This window comes from Bubalus bubalis, chromosome 1 (assembly GCF_019923935.1).
Source record: "Bubalus bubalis isolate 160015118507 breed Murrah chromosome 1, NDDB_SH_1, whole genome shotgun sequence".
NCBI classification, from domain to species: Eukaryota; Metazoa; Chordata; class Mammalia; order Artiodactyla; family Bovidae; genus Bubalus; species Bubalus bubalis.
This window is the reverse complement of record NC_059157.1, coordinates 83,565,868-83,592,439: the sequence shown is the minus strand read 5'-3', so window position 1 is coordinate 83,592,439 and position 26,572 is coordinate 83,565,868. Positions and strand designations below refer to the sequence as shown.

Here is a 26,572-nt window from a genome sequence, read left to right as displayed (position 1 = left end):
TCCAGAATTTTATTCCCAAGAGCTTTTTGACTGTTGTTACATAATCATGTACTTATGAGCAAATGTTACAGTTGACTAATAGATTACAGGGGAGCCACATTTATTTTTCTGACTTTTGGTATAAATGTGGAAATGTGGAATTATTGGTATATTATTGGTGTACCACATTTGGTATAAATGTGGATATAAATGTGTAAAATATTGTGATATCAAATTAGCCTTTTCCCTCTGAAGTTCACATAAGGCCTAGTGATAAATCTGGTAGATTATTTGTCTCTAGTTTATCAGTTTCCTGACATGCAGAGACAAAGGTGAAATTGAAACATGTAAATTGGAATGTTTGTCCAGTGACTATTTTACATGCAGCATTGGTACTATTGAGATATTCACTTATCTGCACTTTCTATAATTCAAAATTAGCTGTAACTTCACAAGTAAAACAGTTTGCTTGAACATGTATATTTAATTCATACTTTATTTTTTTAATTTACCCAAGGACAGAAAAATAATTTTATAATTTCTTGATTAACCTGTTTTCTATTCTTTTAACTAGTATCTGGACTTCCTAGATATCCCAGTGGTACAGAATCCGCCTGCCTATGCAGGAGATGCAAGAGATGTGGGTTTGATCCCTGGGTTGGGAAGATCCCCTGGAGTAGGAAATGGCAATGCACTCCAGTATTCTTGCCTGGAGAATTCCCATGGACAGAGAAGCCTGGTAGGCTATAATCCATGGGGTCACAAAGAATCAGACACGACTGAGCAGCTGAGCACACACACATAACTGCTGCTGCTAAGTCGCTTCAGTTGTGTCCGACTCTGTGCAACCACATAGACGGCAACCCATCAGGCTCCCCTGTCCCTGGGATTCTCCAGGCAAGAACACTGGAGTGGGTACACACATAACCAATACCTAATAAATTGCTAATTTTCAGAAAACTTGCTTTTAGGAGGACATTTTTTGAAAAGTTCAGTGATTAGATTTTAGTTAAATTTTAAAAAAGTTGTTTTTTTGCAGTTAACAGTTTGCTTTGCTAACTTAAGGAAAATGTCAAGGAAAGATGAAAGGAATTTTCAGAGTTGGCTAGGAAGGCTGGAAAAACAGGTGTGGGAATACGCAGGAGCCAGGAACCATTGCAGTGTCTAGTGAGGCAAGAGAGACCCTAAATAAATCAAGAAATAAATGGGCATATCATTTAAGATAGTGATAAAGTGCTGTGACATTTTATGAAAGAAATATCCTTGCCTTAAAAATCACAGTATTCTGCTGCCTGTTGCCCAATGTCTGAAAACCATTTGACTAGAGTTCTGTTTATTTAAAGCAGGAGAATAAATCTGGTCCCTGTTATTCCGTGCTGTGCTTAGTCGCTCAGTTGTGTCTGACTCTTTGAGACCCCATGGTCTGTAGCCCACCAGGCTCCTCTTTCCATGGAGATTCTCCAGACAAGAATACTGGCGTGGGTTACCATTCCCTCCTCCAGGAGATCTTCCCAACCCAAGGATCAAACCCAGGTCTCCTGCATTGCGGATGGATTCTTTACAGTCTGAGCCATCAGGGAAGGCCCTCTGTTATTCTATGTTATCCCAAATTGGAAGTCTCAAATTTTTCTGTTGGTACTGAATAATTTCATTGTTCTGCCTACTTCATGAAATTGTATTAAGACTCAAATAAGGTAATATATAAAAAGAATATTAAATTGCAATTATTGACTATTGTGTATATTTGCAAGCATAAAAGTAGTTGTGGGGCTTCCCTGGTGGCTCGGTGGTAAAGAATCCGCCTGCCAATGCTAGAAATAAAGGTTCGATCCCTGATCCAGAAGGATCCCACATGCAAGAAGCAGCTAAGCCTGGGCACCACAACTATTGAGTTTGTGCTCTAGAGCCTGGGAACTGCAACTGCTGAAGCCCACAGTAGTCTGTGCCCTGCAGCTAGAGAAGCCACTGCAATGAGAAGCCCGGGCGGCACAACTAGAGACTAGCCGCTGCTCCCAGCAACTAGAAAAAGGTCCGAGCTCAGCACGAAGATCCAGCAGAACCAAAAATAAATAAATAAAATTATTTAAAAAAAGAGTGGATTTAAACAAAAAGTAGCTTCCTTTTTCAGAAATAATTATAAAAGTTTAATAGATCCACTTTTCTTCTTGAAAAAGTATTTGAAGGACTCAGTAGTATTTTTTCCCATATACCATAGACTTTGTTCATGAGATTTCTATTAAAGGACATAATTTCTATTGTACTGTGGTGTGTTATAAAAATTAAATAGATATGTATTTCCTTTAGCCATTCCGGACCAGTGTAATCCTCTGCCATGCAGTGAAGATGGATTTATGACCTGCAAAGATGGCCAAGCGACATTCACTTGCATTTGTAAATCAGGTTGGCAAGGAGAAATGTGTGAATCTGGTGCGTATAACATACCCAGCTGGTATGGGTATGTATAACATACCCAATCTGAATTGACTTCCTGAAAAGTTCTCAGAAGGCTTTATTACTTTGAAAGTACTCTGTTTTTTCCCTTTAGATATAAATGAATGCAAAGATCCTGTAAATATAAATGGAGGTTGCAGCCAGATTTGTGAAAACACACCTGGAAGTTACCACTGTTCCTGTAAAAATGGTTTTGTTATGCTTTCAAATAAAAAGGACTGCAAAGGTAAGAGTAAAAAAAGGCATTTACTGTGTAAGTGCAAAAATTCAGTTAGAGGAATTTCCCCAGGAAATTCATGGAAAACTCTTGAGTTTTAAGTGTTTATAATAAGTATGCATTATTATCCACCTTGAAGCCTGTGATTCTGTGGGACTGCCTTTAGTTTATTGTTGATTGGGTATTTTTTATTTCAGAGTATTTTGTTGTTTTCTTATTGTGTATGTATGTGTGTATTGATACATGCACATGCATATGTTCTAATGAAGAATTTCATTATATGGTGATAAAGTGAAGTTTTAATTCAAGTCTTCGCATATTACAGTATTTGCAAAATCATTGTTGATCCTATTTCTTGTTATTATATTCTTTATTTCAATAAGATCTACAGTTTACAAATAAATCACCACAATCCTTAGTAACTTCTTTCATTGTATTTTATATTTCCTTGTCAGAAATAGCTTTCTAATTTCCAATATAAACCCTCCATCCTGCACCTCATTTCCTGTTTTGTTTCTGAAAAAGATGAAACTCTGGTTTTTCTTTTTCTTTATACATTTAAGATCACATCACTGGTCATAACTTTTTTTTTTTAATTTAAAACTTAAATAATTCCTGTCAGTTAATTTAGCTTTTTAAGTCATTTTGCTAGTGTGTTTCTTTTTAAATTTATTTATAGGGCAACAATGGAGAAACAGACATAGAGAATAGACTTATGGACATGGGGAGAGGGGAGGAGAGGGTAAGATGTATGGAAAGAATTACATGGAAACTTACATTACGATATGTAAAATAGATAGCCAATGGGAATTTGCTGTTTGGCTCAGGAAACTCAAACAAGGGCTCTGTATCAATCTAGAGGGGTGGGATGGGGAGGGAGATGGCAGGGAGTTTCAGAAGGGAGGGGATATATGTATACCTATGTCTGATTCATGTTGAGGTTTGACAGAAAACAGCAAAATTCTATAAAGTAATTATCCTTCAATAAAAAGTAGATAAATTAAAAAAAAAAACAACTAAAAAAAACCAAGAAATATTTTTCCCCCAAATTTTGCCTTTCTTTTTTCTGCATGATATCTTTTCCATTAGGTTGCTTAACTGTCTTTTACTAAATCTTCAGATATAAGTGCTAGGTATGCGGGTAACTAAACATGACATTTTCCAGCCTGGAGTTGCTTTTAGAAAATGGGAGCAAGTTTTTCTCTCTTCTTTCTTCCTTCCCTTTTTTTCTTCTTTCCTTTCTTTTCTCTCTTCATCCCTCTCTTCCTCCCTACCCCTTCCCCATCGTCTTCTCTTTTTGTGATGAGGTGAAAAAATTTAGTAAGTTAAAATGTAAAGTTGTCTTGTTCAGCTCTATTCATAGTCTGCTTTCATAAATCCTTAAATTGAATTCATATTCAATGAGTGGTCTGTCCTTCACTGCACTGCAGTGTTTGGCATAGTTCACTATTGTTCTTCAGTCGCTCAGTCATGGCCGACATTTTGCGACCCCATGGACTGCAGCACACTTGCAGTCCTAGACAGGCTTCCCTGTCTGTTACCTCCCAGAGTGTGCTCAAACTCATGTCCATTGAGTCGATGATGCCATCCAACCACCTCATCCTCTGTCACCCTCTTCTCCTCCTGCCCTCAGTCTTTCCCAGCATCAGGGTCTTTTCCAATGAATTGGATTTTCACATCAGGTAGCCAAAGTATTGGAGCTTCAGCTTCACCATCAGTTCTTCCAGTGAATATTCAGGATTGATTTCCTTTAGGATTTACTGGTGTGATCACCTTGCAGTCCAAGGGACTCTCAAGAGTCTTCTCCAACACCAGAGTTCAAAAACATCATTTCTTCAATGCTCAGCCTTCATGGTCCAACTCTCACATCCATTCATGACTACTGGGAAAACCATAACTTTGACTAGACGACCTTTGTCAGCAAAGTGATGTCTCTGCTTTTTAATACACTGTCTAGGTTTGTCATAGCTTTCCTTCCAAGGAGCAAGTGTCTTTTAACTTCATGGCTACAGTCACCATCCGAAGTGATTTTGGAGCACAAGAAAATAAAGCCTGTCACTGTTTCCATCGTTTCCCCATCTGTTGGCCATGAGTGTTGGGAATGCATGCCATAATCTTTATTTTTTGAATGTTGAGTTTTAAGCCGGTTTTTTCACTCTCCTCTTTCACCTTCATCAAGTAGTAGTAGTAGTTTAGTCACTAACTCGTGTCCAACTCTTTGGACCCCACAGACTCTAGCCTGCCAGGCTCCTCTGTCCATGGGATTCTCTAGGCAGGAATCCTGGAGTGGGTTGCCATTTCCTTCTCCAGGGGATCTTCCCAACCCAGGAATCAGACCCAGGTCTCCTGCATTGCAGGCAGATTCTTTACTGACAAAGCTATGAGGGAAGCCCAGTGAAAATCACTCAGGCGTGTCTGACTCTTTGGGACCCCATGGACTGACTATACAGTACAAGGAATTCTCCAGGCCAGAATACTGGAGTGGGTAGCCTTTCCCTTCTCCAGGGGATCTTCCCAACCCAGCGATCGAATCCAGGTCTCTTGCATCACAGGCAGATTCTTTACCACCAGAGCCACAAGGGAAGCCCCACCTTCATCAGGAGACTCTTTAATTCCTCTTGGCTTTCTGCCATTAGAGTGGTGTCATTTGCATATCTGAGGTTGATATTTTCCCCTGTTATCTTGATCCAGCTTGAGCTTCATCCAGCCCAGCATTTCCTATGATGTACTCTGCATGTAAGTTAAGTAAGCAGGGTGACAATATATAGCCTTAATGTACTCCTTTCCCAATTTGGAACCAGTCTGTTGTCCTATGTCTGATTCTGATTGTTGCTTCTTGACTTGCATACAGGTTTCTCAAGAGGCAACTAAGATGATCTGGTATTCCCATTTCTTTAAGAATTTTCCACAGTTTGTTGTGATCCACACAGTCAAAGGCTTTAGCATAGTCAATGAAGCAGAAATAGATGTTTTTCTGGAATTCCTTTGTTTTTTCTATGATTCAGTGGATGTTGGCAACTTGATCTCTGGTTCCTCCAAATGGTGGTTTAGTCACTGAGTTGTGTCCGACTCTCTGTGACCCCGTGGATGTCAGGGAATGTTTAACAGGAGGATTCCTACATGCTGTTTCTCATAAATCTTCCGTTTCTTATTAGTTTCTGTTATCAGAAGCCAGTGGAGGGGCACGCTGCTCCCAGGACTGAGGTCATAGGATGAAACAGGCTTGAATCTCCTTCAGTAAACATTCTCCTTTGGACAAAACTGCTTAGTCTCGATCCTCTTTCTTGAGATATGGATTGTCTCCTGACCTTGTGACCATTATTAATCCCTTGTTCCCTTGGTAACGGTTGCTGTAGGTTTGGTTTTGAAAGGTTGTTGCTGAATCACGCAAAGATGCCGGGATTCTTGGCCCCCGGAGGAGAAGAATTCAATCCGGGGCCAGAGACGAGGCTTGATCGCTCAGAGCTTGTGTAATAAAGTTTTATTAAAGTATAAAGGAGATAGAGAAATCTTCTGACATAGGCATCAGAAGAGGGCAAAAAGAGTACCCCCTGCTAGTCTTCAGCTGGATGTTATATAGTCACTAGCAGTCTGTTAATGAAAGAAAGGAATGTCTTAAAACTCAGAATGGCACCAGGCCCCTCACCCATAAGATGCATTTTGGGATAATCTTGGCACCAAATGGTTCATCCTGGGCCATAAAATGATTAACTTGAATCTTGTAGAAGGACAGATTACCATACAAATAGTTTTGTTTACATAGATCAGAGCAACAATATCTAAGTATAACATACTGGTTTTTCAAGTAGGTTCTGAGCCATTAGGCAGGACCCACTTGAAGACAGAGTTTGGGGTAAATGCATAGTGTATTAGCATAGCTTAAGACAAACATTTCCATAAAAAATGCATTGGTTATCTCAAAGTTTGAGAATAGTTAACTTCAGGTGAAACCAGGTGTCATGGCAACACAGTATTTTAAGAGAAACCTCCTTTTACATTTGTATAGAGAAGGAAAAAAATCGCTAGTTTGTTTCCTCCTGCTGCTTAAGAGAGATAAAAATGTCTAACACTTGCAGGCTATTTCCTCTTTTTGGAGACCCCTGGCCTTCCTGCCTGTTACCCTCTCAGTTTTCTGATCTTTATCATTGTCAAAAGAAATTTCTTGTACAACAGCCTATATATACTCACAGAAAGATCATTAAAGCACCTTTGCTCCATCAGAGCTTGGATCCCCGTGTCTGTCTGTCTTTCTTTCTCTCTCTCCCTCCGGCTCTCTCTTTCACTTTCTTATCGTCAGCTCCGGACCGCCAGGTCCTAGTCCATTAAAGGACCCCAACACATGGACTGTAACCCACCAGGCTCTTCTGTCTATAGGATTCTCCAGGCAAGAAAACTGGAGTGAGCTGCCATTCAAGAAAACTGGAGTGAGCTGCCATTTCCTCCTCCATGGGGTCGTCCGACCCAGGGATTGAACCCAGGTCTCCTGCATTGTAGGCAGATTCTTTATCAACTGAGCTACAAGGGAAGCCCTCTGGTTCTTCTGCCTTTTCTAAATCCAGCTTGTACATCTGGAAGTTCTCAGTTCATATTCTGTTGGAGCCTAGCTTGAAGGATTTTGAGCATTACCTCGCTAGCAAGTACAATGAGTGCAGTTGTGTACAGTTTGAACATTCTTTGGCATTTCCCTTTTTGGGGATGAAATGAAAGCTAACCTTTTCCAATCCTATGGCCACTGCCAAGTTTCCCAAATTTGCTGGCATACTGAGTGCAGCACTTTCACAGCATCATCTTTTAGGATTTGAAATAGCTCAGCCGGAGTTCCATCACCTCCACTAGCTTTGTTCGTAGTAATGCTTCCCAAGGCCCACTTGACTTCACTGTCCCAGATGCCTGGCTCTAGGTGAGTTGATCACCCTATCATGGTTATCCTGGTAATTAAGACCTTTCTTGTACAGTTCTTCTGTGTATTCTTGCCACCTCTTCTTAATATATTTTGCTTTTGTTAGGTCCATACTGTTTCTGTCCTTTATTGTGCCCATCTTTGCATGAAATATTCCCAAGGTATCTCTAATTTTCTTGAAGAGATCTCTTGTCTTTCCCATTCTATTGTTTTCCTCTATTTCTTTAAATTGTTCACTTAAGAAGGCTTTTTTAAAAATCTCTCCTTGCTATTCTTTGGAGCTCTGCAATCAGATAGGTATATTTTTCCTTTTTTCCTTTTCCTTTCACTTCTCTTCTTTGCTCAGCTACTTGTAAGGCCTCCTCAGACAACCATTTTGTCTTTTTGCCTTTCTTTTTCTTGAGGATGCTTTTGATCACTACATCCTGTATAGTGTTACAAACCTCCATCCATAGTACTTCAGGCACTCTGTCTATCAAATCTAATCCCTTGAATCTATTTGTCACTTCCACTGTATAATCAAATGGAATTTGATTTAGGCCATACCTGAATGGCCATGGGGTTTTCCCTACTTTTTTCAATTTAAGTCTGAATTTTGCAATAAGGAGTTCATGGTCATTTGCTGGCCTTGTTTTTGCTGACCGTATAGAGCTTCTTCATCTTCAGCTGCAAAGAATATGACCAGTCTGATTTTTGTATTGACCTTCTGGTTATGTCCACCTGTAGAGTCATCTCTTGGGTTGTTGGCAAAGGGTGTTTGCTATTACCAGTGAGTTCTCTTGGTAAACCTCTGTTAACTTTTGCACTGATTCATTTTGTGCTCAAGGCCATACTTGCCTGTTACTCCAGATATCGCTTGACTTCCTACTTTTGCATTCTTGTCCACTATGATGAAAAGGACATATTTTTTTTTTTTTTGCTGTTAGTTCTAAAAGGTCTTGTAGGTCTTCATAGAACTGTTCAACTTCATCTACTTCAGTATTAGTGGTTGGAGCATAGACCTGGATTACTGTGATTTGAATGGTTTGCCTTGGAAATGAACCAAGATCATTCTGTCATTTACTATGATATCAGTTAAAGTGTAGTTAAGTGACTTTAGGGTGAACTGCATAAACTTACAATTTCTTATCAGCAATTATACAGTTTTAGATTATATATCTTTCTTGTTTGCCTATTTGGAGGTGTTTGAGGGTAGATAATTAGAATACCACTATCATTAGAACACTAGTTACAGAAAATCATCATAATGAAAGGATACCATGTGCATTCCATAAGCAAATAATACCCATTTGTACTTGAACATCTAAATACTTGAAAGAATTTGTGCTGCTAAAGAATTTATGATTTACATTTAATTAAGAGCAATTTAATCCTTAGCCATTGAGTTAATACACATTAACCAAAAGTTCTCTTAGAAATGAGTGTCTCTGTTGATCAGTACATATGTTTTTGTATGGTTCATTTACATAGTGTTTTGTTCACAATGCATAAGCAATAAAGTACAAAATTAGTAGAAGAATATATATACAATTGTTACAACAGGGCCTTTACTTAAAATGTGAATTTGGTTGGGATTAAGTTGCCAGTAAATTTCCAAAAATGCAAGAATAAAACTTTTCATCAGACATTAGAAGTCAGTGTAGAGTCATAAAATATATATACTATAACCCACACTCATATAATTTAAAGGAGTTCTTGTAATATGCCTCAAATCAAATAAATTTAGTCATGTTTTTACATCCTGTTGAAAATATGGATTTTATAGCTCTTTTTTAAAAATTAAGTATTTTTTGAAGTAATTATAGATTCACATGCGGTTGTAAGGAGTAATAAAAGACATCCCATGTACCCTTTACCCAATTTCCCCAGACAAGAATACTTGCAAAACTATAGTACCTCATAACATACAGAATATTGACATTGATACAAGCAAGATACAGGAAAATTTACTTGCCACAGTAAATTGATTCATTTATTTTTTGTGCAGGTTATTTATTTAATTTTTTTGTGTGTGCAGGTTATTTTAAATAGAGAAATGTCTGAAAATTTGGCCAATTTTTGGAAAAATTAAACTATCAGCTTTTTAGAGTAGAAAATCTAGATTTTATTCTGAGCTTGTCTTTCCTCAGAGAGTACAGATGAGAAAGTTCGTTCAGTCACTCAGTCCTGTCCAACTCTTTGCTACCCCGTGGACTGCAGCACGCCAGGCCTCCCTGTCAATCACCAGCTCCCAGAGTTTGCTCAAACTCATGTCCATTGAGTCGGTGATGCCCCACAACCATCTCCTCCTCTGTCGTCCCCTTCTCCTCTCACCTTCAATCTTTCCCAGCTTCAGGGTCTTTTCAAATGAGTCAGTTTTTCAAATCAGGGTGGCCAAAGTATTGGAGTTTCAGCTTCAGCATCAGTCCTTCCAATGAATATTCAGGACTGATATCCTTTAGGATGGACTGGTTGGATCTCCTTGCTGTCCAAGAGACTCTCAAGTCTTCTCCAACACTGCAGTTCAAAAGCATCAATTCTTCAGTGCTCAGCTTTCTTTACAGATGAGAAAATTTCACTATAATAATTATATCACTATTGAACTATTTCTATCACTTGTTTTTTTCACAGGCACTTATTCAGTAACTAGTTGCAATTTGAAATTTCTGAAATATTAATTTAATGTTAAAATTTATCCTGGATTAGCTGTGGCTTCATAAATAGTTTAAGACCTTACCCAATCCCATTTTAAATTTGAATCACTTGAATAATTTACGCCGTAATAGTAGTATGCAGATTTAGCTATTGTCCATTTCCAAAGGAAAGGTGTAAGAGTGATGAGCTATCTCATTTTTATCCCATTTTTTATATTTGTGATAATACAGAGTAAGTAAGCTTTTTTTTTTTTCAGTGTAGATAAGCTTTTAAGACTGTATTTCAGAAACATGTGTTTAGGAATATATGTTAAGAATATGATGAGTCTCTTCAATTTATTTTCATACTGTAACCTGGTAGATAAGAAAATAACTAAAGCCTTTTTTTTCTTTTACGTGATTACAAGGAAATAGCAGACACCAATCAAACTCCCTATGCATTTGTGGAAAGAAACTGTATTAACTGAACTAAAATGTGATGATAGATTTAATATTTTGCTATTTCCAGTCCACTTTGTTGTCTTAGATATATGAAACTAGAACCAGGAAACACAAATCAAGTGTTCTTTGCTAGTGTCTAATGGTATGGAAAAAAATTTTTTTAATACACTTGTTTCATTTGTAGATGTGGATGAATGCGTTTTAAAGCCAAGCATTTGTGGCACAGCTGTGTGCAAGAACATCCCAGGAGACTTTGAATGTGAATGTGCTGAAGGCTACAAATACAATCCCGTATCAAAGTCTTGTGACGGTAAAGTTCTGTTGGTATTATTGGTGGTGGAGGGGGTGAGTTGGCACCCTGATTTGAAATGAGAAGCATTGGTTCTCCTTGATATCAGTAATCAGATGTTCTCAGCTGGTAAAATCCATGCTATAATTTGATCAGTGGGGTAGTGATGACTTCCTTCCAGATTAAAAGTATGGACCCATGCATGATCTTCAGTGCTATGCAATCTGATGGCCCTCTAAGCTGTATTTGAATTGCAGACCTCCCATATATGATAGAAGCAAAAGAAACACATAATATTCAAAAATAAAAAGAAACTGAAAGGAAACACACACACACACACACACACACAGAAAGGAAGACAAGTTTAAAACAAGGTGGTTAGAAATGTTTGGTTTTATGCCAGGCTTTTCAGTGATTTTCTCTGTGTGTTTAAGTGTGTCATTTTATTGTAAAATAGTAAATGATCTAATTCCATTATAATTAAATGTATGTAAAAAGAAAATCTCATCATAACCAGATGAGAGCCAAGCTCTAAAACCATAAGAAGCAGTGATTAGTGATGTCTGGATTTGGGAGAGCTCCTTGAAGCTTGTGATTATTTCATTTCACTCCAGTGCTGCTGCCCAGGTAGCTTAGATGTGTCATAGGGTTATTTTTTTTTTTAATCATGGATATGTACAAATTATCTCACATCCTCCTCTGATTTTTTAAAAAATTTTAAAGTGAGTTTAATATCATGACTGAAAGTGAAAGTGAAAATTTCTCAGTCATGTCAGACTCTTTGCAACCCCATGGACTATACGGCCCATGGAATTCTCCAGGCCAGAATACTGAAGTGGGTATCCTTTCCCTTCTCCAGGGAACATTCCCAACCCAGGGATCGAACCCAGGTCTTCCCCATTGCAGGTGGATTCTTTACCACCAGGGAAACCCAATATCATGACTAAAACTAATCAAATTAATAGTAATTTTAAGTGTACAATTCAGTGGTATTAATTACAGTCACACAGTTATGCAGCCATTACCATTATCTGTTCCAAAATTTTTCCAAACAGAACTCTGTAGCTGTCAAGCAATAAATTCCCCCTCCTCCCTTTCCCAATCACTAACAACCTCCAAACCCTACTTATCTCTCTGTGAATTTGCTTAAATTGATAATAGTCTTAGAATAGACTTTTTTCAACTATTTATACTCCTTTTGAGATTTTGATGTCTTATATCCTCACGTACTCAATAAACAATATCTCCTCCCACACACCATTTCTACTCTCCCACCCTTCCAGATAGAAATTACCATGGTCAGCCCTAAGCATTTGCAGATTTATTATTAGCCAACTTCATCACATTGTATTGTATTGTAGTTATATTCATTGTATATGTTGAATAACTACAAATTGTCATGAGGTGGCCAAAGTATTGGAGTTTCAGCTTCAACATCAGTCCTTCCAAAGAACACCCAGGACTGATCTCCTTTAAGATGGACCGGTTGGATGTCCTTGCAGTCCAAGGAACTCTCAAAAGTCTTCTCCAACACCACAGTTCAAAAGCATCAATTCTTTGGCACTCAGCTTTCTTCACAGTCCAACTCTCACATCCATACATGACCACTGGAAAAACCATAGCCTTGACTAGACAGACCTTTGTTGACAAAGTAATGTCTCTGCTTTTTAATATGCTATCTAGGTTGGTCATACCTTTCCTGCCAAGGAGTAAGCGTCTTTCAATTTCATGGCTGCAGTCACCATCTGCAGTGATTTTTTGGAGCCCCCCAAAATAAAGTTTGCCACTGTTTCCACGTTTCCCCATCTAGTTGCCATGAAGTGATGGGACCAGATGCCATGATCTTAGTTTTCTGAATGTTGAGCTTTAAGCCAGCTTTTTCACTGTCCTCTTTCACTTTGATCAAGAGGCTCTTTAGTTCTTCACTTTCTGCCATAAGGTTGGTGTCATCTGCATATCTGAGGTTATTGATATTTTTCTTGGCAATCTTGATTCCAGCTTGTATTTCATCCAGCCCAGCATTTCTCATAATGTACTGTGCATATAAGTTAAATAATCAGGGTGGCAATAAACATTCTTGACGTACTCCTTTTCCTATTTGGAACCAGTGTGTTGTTCCATGTCCATTTCTAACTGTTGCTTCCTGACCTGCATACAGATTTCTCAAGAGGCAGGTCAGGTGGTCTGGTATTCCCATCTCTTTCAGAATTTTCCACAGTTTATTGTGATCCACACAGTCAAAGTCTTTGGCATAGTCAATAAAGCAGAAATAGATGTGACATACATTTATACAATATTTTATTACTTTAGTCATGCTATTCAATTTCAATAGTACTGAGGGCTCACTAATTTTGGGGTTCTATTTTAAGACATTCAAAGGGGTTCTCATTTTAAGGGGAAACTATGCTATAGCAGTGTTTGAGTTTGGGAATTTTCAAAGATCACAGGGTATATTCATCTAAAAGTTCAAGGATCTTACATATTTCTAAAGTGTATCTAAGCTGAAGCATCTTATTACAACTTTTCAAGAATGATTTTCTTAAAGTATGGATTGGGACAGGGACCATAGAGAAGATTTCACGAAATGGGAGGTAGTAGCACAGTGATATTTTTTGTTTTTTTATATATTTGATAAGTTAAGAAATAAATGTATGCCCTTAAATTTATTGCCACCATAAATCATTGCATTATGGAAAGTGATATTTTCTTGATATAGTCATTTAATCTCCAACTACATTGTTGTTTAGTTGCTAAGTTGCATCCAGCTCTTTTGTGACTCCATGGACTATAGCCAACCAGGGTCCTCTGTCCCTGGGATTTCCCAGACAAGAATACTGGAGTAAGTTGCCATTTCCTTCTCCAGGGGATCCTCCAGACTCAGGAACTGAACCCACATCTCTGGCTTGGCAGGTGGATTCTGTCTCTGTGAATCACATTAACCTTCATTTAAAAGGGATCTTTTCTTCCCTTCCTTCCTTGTCTTCCTGTCCTCACCTCCAACTCCTTCTTTTCCCCTTCCTTTTCTTTTCTTCAAAGCAAAGAGTTAAGAAGAAAGTGTCAATGGAATTTATATGATCAGATTCGACAGTTACATTGAGATTCTTGTTTTTTTCTTCAAAATCAGAAAATTGGCATAGTTGTTATATCTTTATTAATTATTAATTACTGAAAGTTAATCATTAAATTTGTTGATTCAGGTATATAAACAAATTGAAACTATATTTGTGACTCATTTAAATTTCTGTGGCAAGTGTATAAAGGTGATTTGATGTCAAAGAATTTCTTTCACTGAGGATTTATTATCACTGATTATCTTATACTAAAATCAGAATAGTCCTTCTTCTGTTGGGTTGAACATTTAGAAGATATTAAAATTTATTTTCTCTTTTCCCCCAGATGTGGATGAATGCGCTGAGAACTTGTGTGCTCAACTTTGTGTCAATTACCCTGGAGGTTACTCTTGTTACTGTGACGGAAAGAAAGGATTCAAACTTGCCCAAGATCAGAAGAGCTGTGAGGTAACACTTTGCAATACTAACCTTCACATCTCTTTTTAAAATTGAGATCCAGTTACTTATTTCCACATAGTTGAGGTAAATAAGAAGACAGATTTCTACTATAGTTGCTATAGTTCAAAACAGGCTATGAGTCACAATCTATATACTAATTTTGACCACGTAATTTGGTAAACATTGTGAGGGACTTCCCAGGTGGTGCTAGTGGTAAAGAACCTGCCTGCAAAAACAGGAGACATAAGAGATGCAGGCTCATTCCCTTGGTCAGGAAGATCCCCTGGAGGAGGGCATGGCAATCCACTCCAGTAATCTTGCCTGGAGAATCCCAGGGACAGCGGAGACTGATGGGCTGCAGTCCACAGTGGGTGACAAAGAGTTGGGCACAACTGAAGCGACATAGCATGCATGTGGATAATTAGTGACTGGATTAAGAAAAAGCTGCAGGGCCACAGTTCAGAGAGTGCTCATCTGTATAGCCTGTACTTTTATAAAATGCAATGTGTATGTTTACTTAAAAAACTATAAAAAGCTAAGGGTTACACTTCTCTTTGTGAGAAAAAAATCTTCCATAGAAATTTCAGTGGAAACACTTTTCAGTGTCTACTTTTGTTTATCACACTCTGACAAGTTTGATCATGGCTTAGACATGTTAGTACTTGCAAGAGTGTGCATAAAATCTCAGGTGGAAACAATTTTGTCAGAGTAGGATTTAGTTGAGGTTTAAGTATATCGAAATTCAGAGGGGTCAATTTTGTTATTATCTCTCCAACTTCTAGGTTACTCAAATTCAATTCATAATTGATCCAGAAATTGAATGTTGCGGGGTAGGTTCTAATATTTCTTCCACTGAAGAAATTTTAAGCTCTTTTTTTTTCCCCCTAAGTAAGGATCACATTAGTGATCTTTAGTCCAATTCATGAATCTCTTTTAATTTTTAAAAGTGAAAGTGAAATGTCATGCTTATGAAGTAGACATTAAAAAAAAGAAATACCCTTAACTGATTATTTAATAGTCATTGATTTACACGTACTCTCTATCTGCTACCAAGAGAAGCTGTATGTGTTTTAAAAATGTCAACATTTCATATTATGCTACCTATTTGGTAAAGGAAGGTAAGGAAAGCTAGTTGGTATATGTAGTAACTCTGTTAGTGCTTCATTGAAATGTATTATGTACATGTCTATTTTGTAATTTGATATCCTATTATTTCAGTATTTTTTGTAGTTACACATTGCCATCCTCCTTGGAATAGATTTACTGAAGTTCTAAGAGGAAATGAGATATTATTTTAGGACCTAGATTTAATACAGTGCTGTTTGCACCGTTCTCCCCAGAATATCCCTAGAAATATGCCCAAGAACTTCTCCTTAAAAAACTTTACGTTTAAATGTTTGTTTTTACTCTTAAAAGAAAAAAACCCTAATAATAGTTCATTCATGTGTGCTAAGTCACTGACAGATGGGTTCTTTACCACCAGAGCCACCTGGGCTTCTTCCTTGAAGATTATGATGATCTCTTACTTTATATTTATCCTGTTCAGGTTTTTCAGCATTTCCTTTGATATCTAGAGAGCACACTTTTGCTCAGAAAAAATTTGGCTTAATAAGACTTTTAAAACAAATGGAGGGTGCGTGGGAGGGAGGCTCAAGAGGGAGGAGATTTATGTATAGATATAGCTTATTCTGCTATAAAGAAGATGCCTGCAATGCAGGAGACTTGAGTTCACTCCCTGGGTAGGGAAGATCCCCTGGAGAAGGGCATAGCAACCCACTCCAGGATTCTTGCCTGGAGAATTCCATGGGCAGAGGAGCCTGGTGAGCTACAGTCCATGGGGTCACAAAGAGTCAAATGCGACTGAGCGACTAACAACATCATAGCTTATTCACTCTATTTTACAGCAGAAACTAACACAACATTGTAAAGCAATGGTACTCCAAAGAAAAACAAATAAGCTAGGTACAAATAAATAAAACTGGCTCAGTGGTAGGGAATCCACCTGCCATGCAAGAGCCCACAGGAGACACAGGTTTGATCCCTGGGTCAGGAAAATCTCCTGGAGGAGGGCATGGCAACCCACTCCAGTATTCTTGCCTGGAGAATCCCATGGACAGAGGAGGCTGGCGGGCTACAGTCCATAGGGTCAGAAAGAATCAGACATGACTAAAGTGACTTAGTATGCATTCTTGGAGATTACACTGATGGACTATACAAGGAAGTAAAAGATATTGCTTTGTTATTACCGTGGGTATTCTGCATTTATTTTATTGTATCAGAGAGGATATGTTTGACAAGAACACTGCTGCTGCTGCTTCTGCTAAGTCGCTTCAGTCGTGTCTGACTCTGTGCGACCGACCGCATAGACGGCGGCCCACCAGGCTCCCCCATCCCTGGGATTCTCCAGGCAAGAACACTGGAGTGGGTTGCCATTTCCTTCTCCAATTCATGAAAGTGAAAAGCGAAAAGTGAAAGTGAAGTCGCTCAGTTGTGTCCAACTCCTAGCGACCCCGTGGACTGCAGCCTACCAGGTTCCCCCTTGCGTGGGATTTTCCAGGCAAGAGTACTGGAGTGGGTTGCCATTGCCTTCTCCAGACAAGAACACTAGGAACCAGAGAAAGCATGATATCCTGACACATACACCAAGCAGTAACCAATGCTTTTTCTTATTTTTTTGCCTTTTCTCTAGGCTGTTCCAGTGTGCCTTCCTTTGGACCTTGACAAAAATTATGAATTGCTTTACTTGGCGGAGCAGTTTGTAGGGGTCGTTTTGTATTTAAAATTTCGTTTGCCAGAAACTACCAGGTGAGGTACCAATGTCAGTGATAATTATAGAAATAGGCAGGTCAGGACAGAAAGGAGTCACTGAAAGGTTTTAAATCCATGGAATTTTATTAACAATCATATAATTTAGGTGCATTATCAATCAGATGATATTGGGCACCCTAAATTTCTTTTTTTCCTTCACATATATTTTTCACGCTTGAATCATTTGGGGTTGTTCTAGGCTGATCTTCCCTAGTGATCATTTTACCTGAAGCCAGAGTTCTTCCTATTCTAATGAATACATATTTTTAAGAAGCTGGAAAAGAGGATTTAATGTATTTGTGAAATTTTCATTCTTTTTTATGCTTTCTAAGTAATGGGAATAATTCAAGAAACTGCTTTTAGAATATAATTATATTCATAATTATTAAGGAAACTATGATAAGATTGCTGAAGTAGTATATTAAAGAAATGTGTCACATGATTTTAGTTGACTGAGTACTTTATCTCCTCTTCCTGTAGTTGGGTTGACTTTGGAGAGTGAGTAATTGCTTCTGTTTTTGAGTCATGATGCTACTTTATCAAATTTTCTCAGAGCCATACATTGTTGGAACTAGGGGAAAAAAATTGGAATTTTGTTGGAATAATGGAAAGGAAACATTTGAGACTGATTATAGAATCCAAATTTTAAAATATTTTAATTAGATAAGCATGTATATTTAGAATTTAATCCATTAGATATATGAGTGAATACTCATGAAATAATTCAACTCAATTCATAGAAATTTTATTATTAAGGAACACTGAAATTTATTCACTGATATAATTGTGCCCTTTTAGCACTCTAATTTCCCCAAAAATGTGGTTTTCCCCTTTAACATCTGAGAGCAAAGAATATCTTCTAGTGATATAGATTGGAGACAGCCTTTCCTTGCTATGAGAATAATTATGAGAGAGAAGAATTAATTATCTCAGACACTTTCAGAGGTATTCATTTCTCACCGTTCACAAAAGCTTGGGCTGTAACATCAGATAAAATTGGTCAAACAATTGTTTTCTTTCAGTATTTATTATTTAGTTTAAACTTTTTATTGAGGTATTATATGTGTTTGTATATACACACACATATACACACAGAGAAATATATACATGTAATATACATATATCTTACATATACAGCTTGATGAACTTTTATAAGCTGCCACCTGTGTAAAAGACACAAAGAACAGCTAATGCTTTTTGCTTCTTTTTTCGCAAATTTCTTCAACTCTGTTTCCCAGGATCAAATACTTATGCTGCCCCAAAGTTAACAAGTTCACTTTTTTCACTCTACAATACTTCTGAAAGAGAATGAATTGTTCCCCAATGTACTGAATCAGTATGCTGATGTATTCCAGACAGAAAATATGCAGAACACAACTCTTTGAATTACTGGTTTAGCATGTTTTTACAAAGAGAAGGAAATTATCTCCATAATAGGATCAACTTCTAGAAGATCCTGACCATACACAGATTCAGGTTTTGGCAAGATAATATATGCTTCACATCAGCAAAATGTGATGAATATGAAAGAGAATAGAAGTCCTTACTCAGAGCAAAATGGTTCTTTTTAAATATAATTGGAGTTCCTTAAATTCCTAGTATATTGTGATCTACCCAACAAGCTTTACTCCACGTTTACCTCTTTATAATATTTCCTTGGAATTCTCAAGGCTAGAAAGTTCATTCTATCACTTTTTCTTTGTTCTATTTGAGGTAGGTTTGTGCCCGTTACAAATGATGCCTCTGTTACTATTACTATTGTATACAGAAAAGGAAAGAGTCTGGGATTCTTTCTTGCCATATTTGATAATTATCTGAAATCTTAATTTTTTAATTTAAATTACCTTTATTTTAACTTAACTCAGATGACTGGTAGTTATACAACTATTTTTCCTGTTTCCTGTTTACCTTTTTTCAGTCACTTTGCTTTACTGGTCCCTTGGAAACTTTAATGCTGATTTTCATTAAAGTATCGTAAGGCCATGAATTGATATATGTTATTTTTCAGTCCAGCATTCTTAAGATTTTTATCCTTCCCTGTAGTAGCTATATATATGTTCAATGTCTTAATAGCAGCAGGCATTGTCAGAGCTCAGTTCAGTTCAGTTCAGTCGCTCAGTCGTGTCCGACTCTTTGCGACCCCATGAATCGCAGCACGCCAGGCCTCCCTGTCCATCACCAACTCCCGGAGTTCACTCAGACTCACGTCCATCGAGTCAGTGATGCCATCCAGCCATCTCATCCTCTGTCGTCCCCTTCTCCTCCTGCCCCCAATCCCTCCCAGCATCAGAGTCTTTTCCAATGAGTCAACTCTTCGCATGAGGTGGCCAGAGTACTGGAGTTTCAGCTTCAGCATCATTCCTTCCAAAGAAATCCCGGGGCTGATCTCCTTCAGAATGGACTGGTTGGATCTCCTTGCAGTCCAAGGGACCCTCAAGAGTCTTCTCCAACACCACAGTTCAAAAGCATCAATTCCTCAGCGCTCAGCCTTCTTCACAGTCCAACTCTCACATCCATACATGACCACAGGAAAAACCATAGCCTTGACTAGATGGACCTTTGTTGGCAAAGTAATGTCTCTGCTTTTGAATATGCTATCTAGGCTGGTCATAACTTTCCTTCCAAGGAGTAAGCGTCTTTTAATTTCATGGCTGCAGTCACCATCTGCAGTGATTTTGGAGCCCCCCAAAATAAAGTCTGACACTGTTTCCACTGTTTTCCCATCTATTTCCCATGAAGTGGTGGGACCGGATGCCATGATCTTCGTTTTCTGAATGTTGAGCTTTAAGCCAACTTTTTCACTCTCCACTTTCACTTTCATCAAGAGGCTTTTGAGTTCCTCTTCACTTTCTGCCATAAGGGTGGTGTCATCTGCATATCTGAGGTTATTGATATTTCTCCCAGCAATCTTGATTCCAGCTTGTGTTTCTTCCAGTCCAGCGTTTCTCAGATTGCCTCAAACACATGGCTATATCTTTTAAACTCTCCTTCTGTGTATTCCAGTATAGTGATTTGTGCAATTAGAGTTTTGGAGAGCTCTTAAAATTAAACTAACAGATACATTTAAAAGTTTTTGATTTTACCTTCCTTTACCACACATGAAGACTTAATTATGTTAGAAATCATTCAGATACTATCTTGTATATCTCTGTGAGTGATTCCTTCCTGACATATATGAAATCATAGGGAAAATTTGCTCTTTGATGGATGAACCAATCATGGATTAAACATCTTTTTTTATCATATATGGATCAGATCAGATCAGTCGTTCAGTCATGTCCGACTCTTTGCGACCCCATGAATCGCAGCACGGCAGGCCATACAGAAGAAAAAAAAAGAATCTTCATGTTAGATTATATAGTATATAAAAGGCTCTGAGACAATATGCCCAATATTTGTACATGTGTATTCCAGCATTTAAAAGAGTGTTCAAAACAAATGCCAAAAGATGAAAAATTTATCAAAGCATATGCTCATTTGGAAAAAAGTTTCCACGAATAAGCAAGAAAGTAAAACAGCTTGATTTTAAGTACACATGGAGCCAGAGATAACACAAGAAGAGCTTAATCCTGCCCTTTTTTATTTTTTCTAGTGAAAGAGTTGTCTCTTTCAACATACTGCTATTTGCCAGTTCAAGAGTAAAAGAAAAACATGATCTTCAATATTTCTCACTATTCAGGCTCTCTCTTTGTCCATTGTTCAGATTTTCAGCTGAATTTGATTTCCGGACATATGATTCAGAAGGTGTTATCCTGTATGCAGAATCTTCTGATCACTCAGCTTGGTTCCTGATTGCGCTTCGTGAGGGAAAGATTGAAATTCAGTTTAAGAATGAAAAGACAACCAAAATGACAACTGGAGGCAAAGTTATTAATGATGGTTTATGGCATATGGTACGTTTTGCAGAACTCATAAAGAATCATTCCATTCTGATGCAGTTTGTATAAAATCATTAATCATTACTTTAATAGTGATACCAAACCAAAATAAGTTTGGGTTTATCTGATGTTGTGTGAAGTGTATTCTACACACTGTAAATACCTGAAATGGTCTGAGAAGTTATTCTCTCTCAACAGTATGGATTTCCCATAACTGAAGTTGTTTTCAGTTATTAGCTTTGTTAAAAACAACTATTTTGTCTTTAACTTTTTACCTTTTTTAGTGGCTGTCACTGGTGAACTGTGATATTGCACCTATAAGGTCAAGGGTTGATCTGGGACAACTACACTGGATAGCCATCAATATTTTTAATGTAAAAGAGAAATACATGTAGTAACAAAATTAAAAATTTAATTTAATTTTAAATATTATCATATAGATTAATGGATTTGTACAAATAAGATGCACTAGCTGAAACCAATTAGAATGCTTAGAAACTAGCATTTTTAGATAATCCCTAAAAGTGAGTCTTTATTTGAATAATCAAGAATAGAACTTTAATCTACTATATTCAAATGGAACTTATCTTGGAGAAGGGATTACTGTTAGTCTACAGAGGGGAGAATGTCAATTAAATCAATGCTACTTTCAGTAGAGAAGATCTGAGAAGATCAGCTTCACCTTAGAATGTGGTGCCCCAAAGAGACACTTTCTTCTTTTTTTTTTTTAATTTTATTTTATTTTTAAACTTTACATAATTGTATTAGTTTTGCCAAATATCAAAATCAATCCGCCACAGGTATACGTGTGTTCCCCAACCTGAACCCTCCTCCCTCCTCCCTCCCCATTCCATCCCTCTGGGTCGTCCCAGTGCACCAGCCCCAAGCATCCAGTATCGTGCATTGAACCTGGACTGGCAATTCGTTTCATACATGCTATTTTACATGTTTCAATGCCATTCTCCCAAATCTTCCCACCCTCTCCCTCTCTCACAGAGTCCATAAGACTGTTCTATACATCAGTGTCTCTTTTGCTGTCTTGTACACAGGGTTATTGTTACCATCTTTCTAAATTCCATATATATAAGTCTATGGGAACTGACAAGAAAGGTCCATGTTAAGCAGCCATGTAAAGTCATCACTAAATTATTTCATTATATCTATTCACTCTTGCAATCATATATTCAATAAGGATTTAGTAAGCATGTTTAAAATGCTATATTCCTGAGTCCAAGGGGCTGAAACCATAGTAAGAGATTGTTCATGTTCTTTGAGGTTAGACTCTCACAGTTTAATAGTAGATGTGGCATTGTGAACCAATATGGTGTAATGTGAAATATGTTACAGGAAAGTGTAATAAATAGTTGGGTGCAGATGTGGTTCACCAAAAAGGGGGCTATCTATTGATTGGCAGCCATGGATTTTGGGCTCCTAACTTTGAAAGAATTGTGGCTTCACAGGATCAAATGCAACTGTCAGAGAAGTTGTTAAAATTCTTTGACTTATGTTGCTTATTACTATAGCTTTTTTACCACCTCTCCTACTACATCTGTATCTGTAATATTTCATGCATACAGCTATTCCTCCAGTATACACTTTCATGCCAGATGTCCCTAAATCACCTATCTAAAACCACTAAAATCACTTTTGCAGTAAAAGAGAGTAAACAGAACTCTTTTTCCAATGAGTTTATACAAATTGAAAATATCAGCTGTTTGAAGGTGAATTTAAATACATTTCTAGGTAGGATATAATGTCTATAAAGAAGGTAAATATTTGTCTGTGAAGTGATCATGAGTTGCAAGTAGTATTTATTGAAGAATTGTTCATGAGCTATATCCTGTTAAAGACAGAATACGGGTTGAATGGAAGGCAGCTGTTCAGTTTCATTCATCTCCTATATTTATTATTCTTATTAAAAAGAAACTATTATTTAATGATATGCCCATGTTTTAGCTAAGCATTTAAATTAAAATCTCCCTCTATAAACTGAATACAAGTTTTATAGAAAAAATAAAATTTAAGAACATTAGCAAGTCAGAGAGAAACTTTGGTAATAAATTTGGTGCTGTTGTTTTTTTCTTTAAATTGTAATTCAATATTTTAACAATTTTTGCATTTTCCACCCCACTGATAAATAGGATTTCTTTTTTCACTCCATACCGTTTATATTTAAAAGATAGTATGGTAGCATGGTAGTCCTACTAACTTATAATCCTGATGAATTGTTAATGAATTATACTGTTTCAAACAAATTTATGCAGCACAGGAATTATTTAAAATAAATATTTTAAATAAGTATTTTAATTTTAATTAATGACAAAGTGATTAAATTAAACTAACCTATAAACTGGACTATTCACTTATAGCAGTTGTTTCACTAATTTTAAATTATTTTAAAATTTTAAATAAAATATGTTAAAAATAAGAAATTAAAATGTATAACTTAGAATTGTTTTATAATTCAGGTAAATAAAATTGAATGTGTAATGATTGTCGTTAGAATGGCTATAACCTGTAGGAATATTTATTCTTATAAGTGATTATTGATAAGTGATTATTATATTTCATAGCTGGGTATAATCCTAATATTGGTGGAAAATGTATAATTTGTATAATTTCATTTATCCAACAAAATATTTTATGAGCACTTTCTGTGCTATTCCTTCTTCTAGGTGATGGGGATGCAATAGTGAATAAAACAAAAGTCCTTGCTCTTATGGAGCTTGCGTTTTGGTGATGAGATGAAAACCACAAATGTGTCAACAAATAGCTATGTCAGATAGTGATTAATGCTATGAGGAAAAAGAAAAGCAAGGCCAGGCAGTAGAGAATGATGATGGTGAGTTTGCATATGGAATCAGAAAAGCCATCTCTGATGGGATTACATTAAATCAGAGACTTGAGGGCACATGACATCAGACATTTTGGAAAGAAGATAATTCTGTGTCACATGAACAGCAAATACAGTCTTAGGCTAGAGGATGTGTTTATTTTTATTTGAGCAGCTACATGAAAGTGAGTGTAGATGCAGTGGAGTGAAAGAGGGAGAGAGTAGTAAAAACTGAGGTCAGAACTGTGGTCTGGAATAAGACCTTGAATTTTATGTTAAGTAGAAAGACCTTAGATGATTTTGAGAAGTGATATGATCTAATTTGCATGTTAAAAGATGATCCTGGTTAGGACCTAATGACTTTGTGGAAACTGTAGAGAGTAAAGATAGTGGCTCAGTGGTAAACAATCTGCCTGCCAATGCAGAAGACATGGGTTCAATCCCTCAGTTCAGTTCAGTCACTCAGTCATGTCTAACTCTTTGCAACCCCATGGACTGCAGCGCACCATGCTTCCCTGTCCATCACTAACTCCTGGAGTTTGCTCAAACTCATGTGCATTGAGCTGGTGATGCCATCCAACCCCCTTCTCCTCCTGCCTTCAATCTTTGCCAGCATCAAGGTCTTTTCCAAGAATCAGTTCTTCGCATCAGGTGGCCAAAGTATTGGAGCTTCAGCTTCAGCATCAGTCCTTTCAATGAATATTTAAGACTGATTTCCTTTAGGGTGAACTGGTTGGATCTCCTTGCTGTCCATGGGACTCTCAAGAGTCTTCTCCAAAACCACAATTCAAAAGCATCAATTCTTCAACGCTCCACTTTCGTTATAGTCCAACTCTCACATCCATACTTGACTACAGGAAAAACCACAGCTTTGACTAGACGGACCTTTGTTGGCAAAATAAGGTCTCTGCTTTATAATATGTTGGGGTTGATCATAGCTTTTCTTCCAAAGAGCAAGTGTCTTTTAATTTCATGGCTGCAGTCACCATCTGCAGTGATTTTGGAGCCCCAAAAAGTAAAGTCTGGCACTGTTTCCATTGTTTCCCCATCTGAAGTGATGGGACCAGATGCCATGATCTTAGTTTTCTGAATGTTAAGTTTTAAGCCTAGTTTTCCACTCTCCTCTTTAATTTTCATTAAGAGGCTCTTTAGTTCTTCTTTGCTTTCTGCCATAAGGGTGCTGTCAACTGCATATTTGAGGTTATTGATATCTGAGGTCCAGTCCCTGGTCTGGGAAGATCCCACGTGCCTCGGAACAGCTATGCCCGTGGGCCACAACTATGGGCTTCCCTGGTGGCTCAGACGGTAAAGAATCTGCCTGCAGACCCGGCTTATATACCTGGGTCAGGAAGATCCCCTGGAGAAGGGAATGACTACCCAGTCAGGTATTCTTGCCTGGAGAATTCCATAGACAGAGGAGGCTGGCAGGCTACAGTCTGTGGGGTTGCAGAGTCAGACGTGACTGGGTGACTAACACTTGCACTTTCACAAGGATAAAACAGGATATGGGATTAGGAGACTGTTGCAATAACACAGTGAAAAGATGACAGCTTTGACTGCGGTGTTGATAGTAGGAGTGCTGAGAAGTGGTCAGATTCGGGGTATATTTTTAAGATCCAGCCTTTAATTTAAGATAGACTGAAAGCTTTTGGAAATTCAGCATAAAGGGGGCCATAAAGACACCAAGATGAGTTATTGTCAGTCTGTGGTTTTAAACTCTATCACATCCAGTATACTGCTCTAAATATATATTAAAAAGAATATAATTTATTAAAAAATATGTTTCAATATGTAAATACTTAAATTCAAGTATAATATTTGTCAAAACTTGCTCCTATACATAGAATAACATAAAAGCTACAAATGAAGGCTTATGCTGGGGTGTTATTTTACTTTAGAGGATAATTTTTCCTTTCCTGTAGTAGTGCTTTGATATGCCTATTGTCTCGTTACCCCGATTGATAAGTAAATGCAGAGTTTGCATTTTGAGTCCTACGGTTTTACATGAGGAAATTGCAGCAATGGTTCTTCAAATTGCCTTTATAAGAAAAAAAATTTTATTGTTTACCACTACTTCCAATTTTTTTAGAAACCCAAACTACTTTCAAAATTGGAAAAGCCCAATTTAATTTAATGTATTATGCTTTCTTATGACCTCAACTACATTTGAATTTTGAAACAAAATATAATTTGTGTTTAATAAACATAATACTGAATGTACTAGCTTCTCTTAATTTATATTAAAATTTATTTACATTATTGATTTCATATTTATACTATCAGACAAATGCAAAATAAGGGCACTTAAAATTTTCCCAAGATTCTGTAGAGTGACTCTCTTTTTTTTAAACTGTTAATTTTATGGCACACTGGGATTGAAAGATATATATTATAAATGAATGTTTAAATGTGATAGAAAAATACTGATTTTTAAACTTTAAAATAAGGTGTTGATTTAGTTTTGATCAGGAATTATCACACTAAAATGCATTTTTATCACCTTTATACTAATTTGACATGTGAAATGTATTGGAACAAATTAACAAGTGCATTAAAATGATTACTTTGGAAATTTATGTACTGGAATAATAACAGGATTTTTCAGTCTTAGTGTTTCGTATGAAATGCAGTAAT

General features: G+C 37.2%; 1 protein-coding gene across 1 annotated transcript in view; it reads left to right on the top strand.

Moving 5' to 3' along the window:
* PROS1 (protein S) overlaps positions 1 to 26,572 on the top strand; it is a 61,798-nt gene that overhangs the window by 23,045 nt on the left and 12,181 nt on the right. Inside the window, exons 5-10 of the mRNA XM_006063932.4 lie at positions 2,284 to 2,406; positions 2,525 to 2,656; positions 10,806 to 10,931; positions 14,307 to 14,428; positions 17,109 to 17,224; positions 20,931 to 21,120. Coding sequence (XP_006063994.1) covers positions 2,284 to 2,406; positions 2,525 to 2,656; positions 10,806 to 10,931; positions 14,307 to 14,428; positions 17,109 to 17,224; positions 20,931 to 21,120 — 809 coding nt within the window. The remainder of the gene's footprint in view (positions 1 to 2,283; positions 2,407 to 2,524; positions 2,657 to 10,805; positions 10,932 to 14,306; positions 14,429 to 17,108; positions 17,225 to 20,930; positions 21,121 to 26,572) is intronic.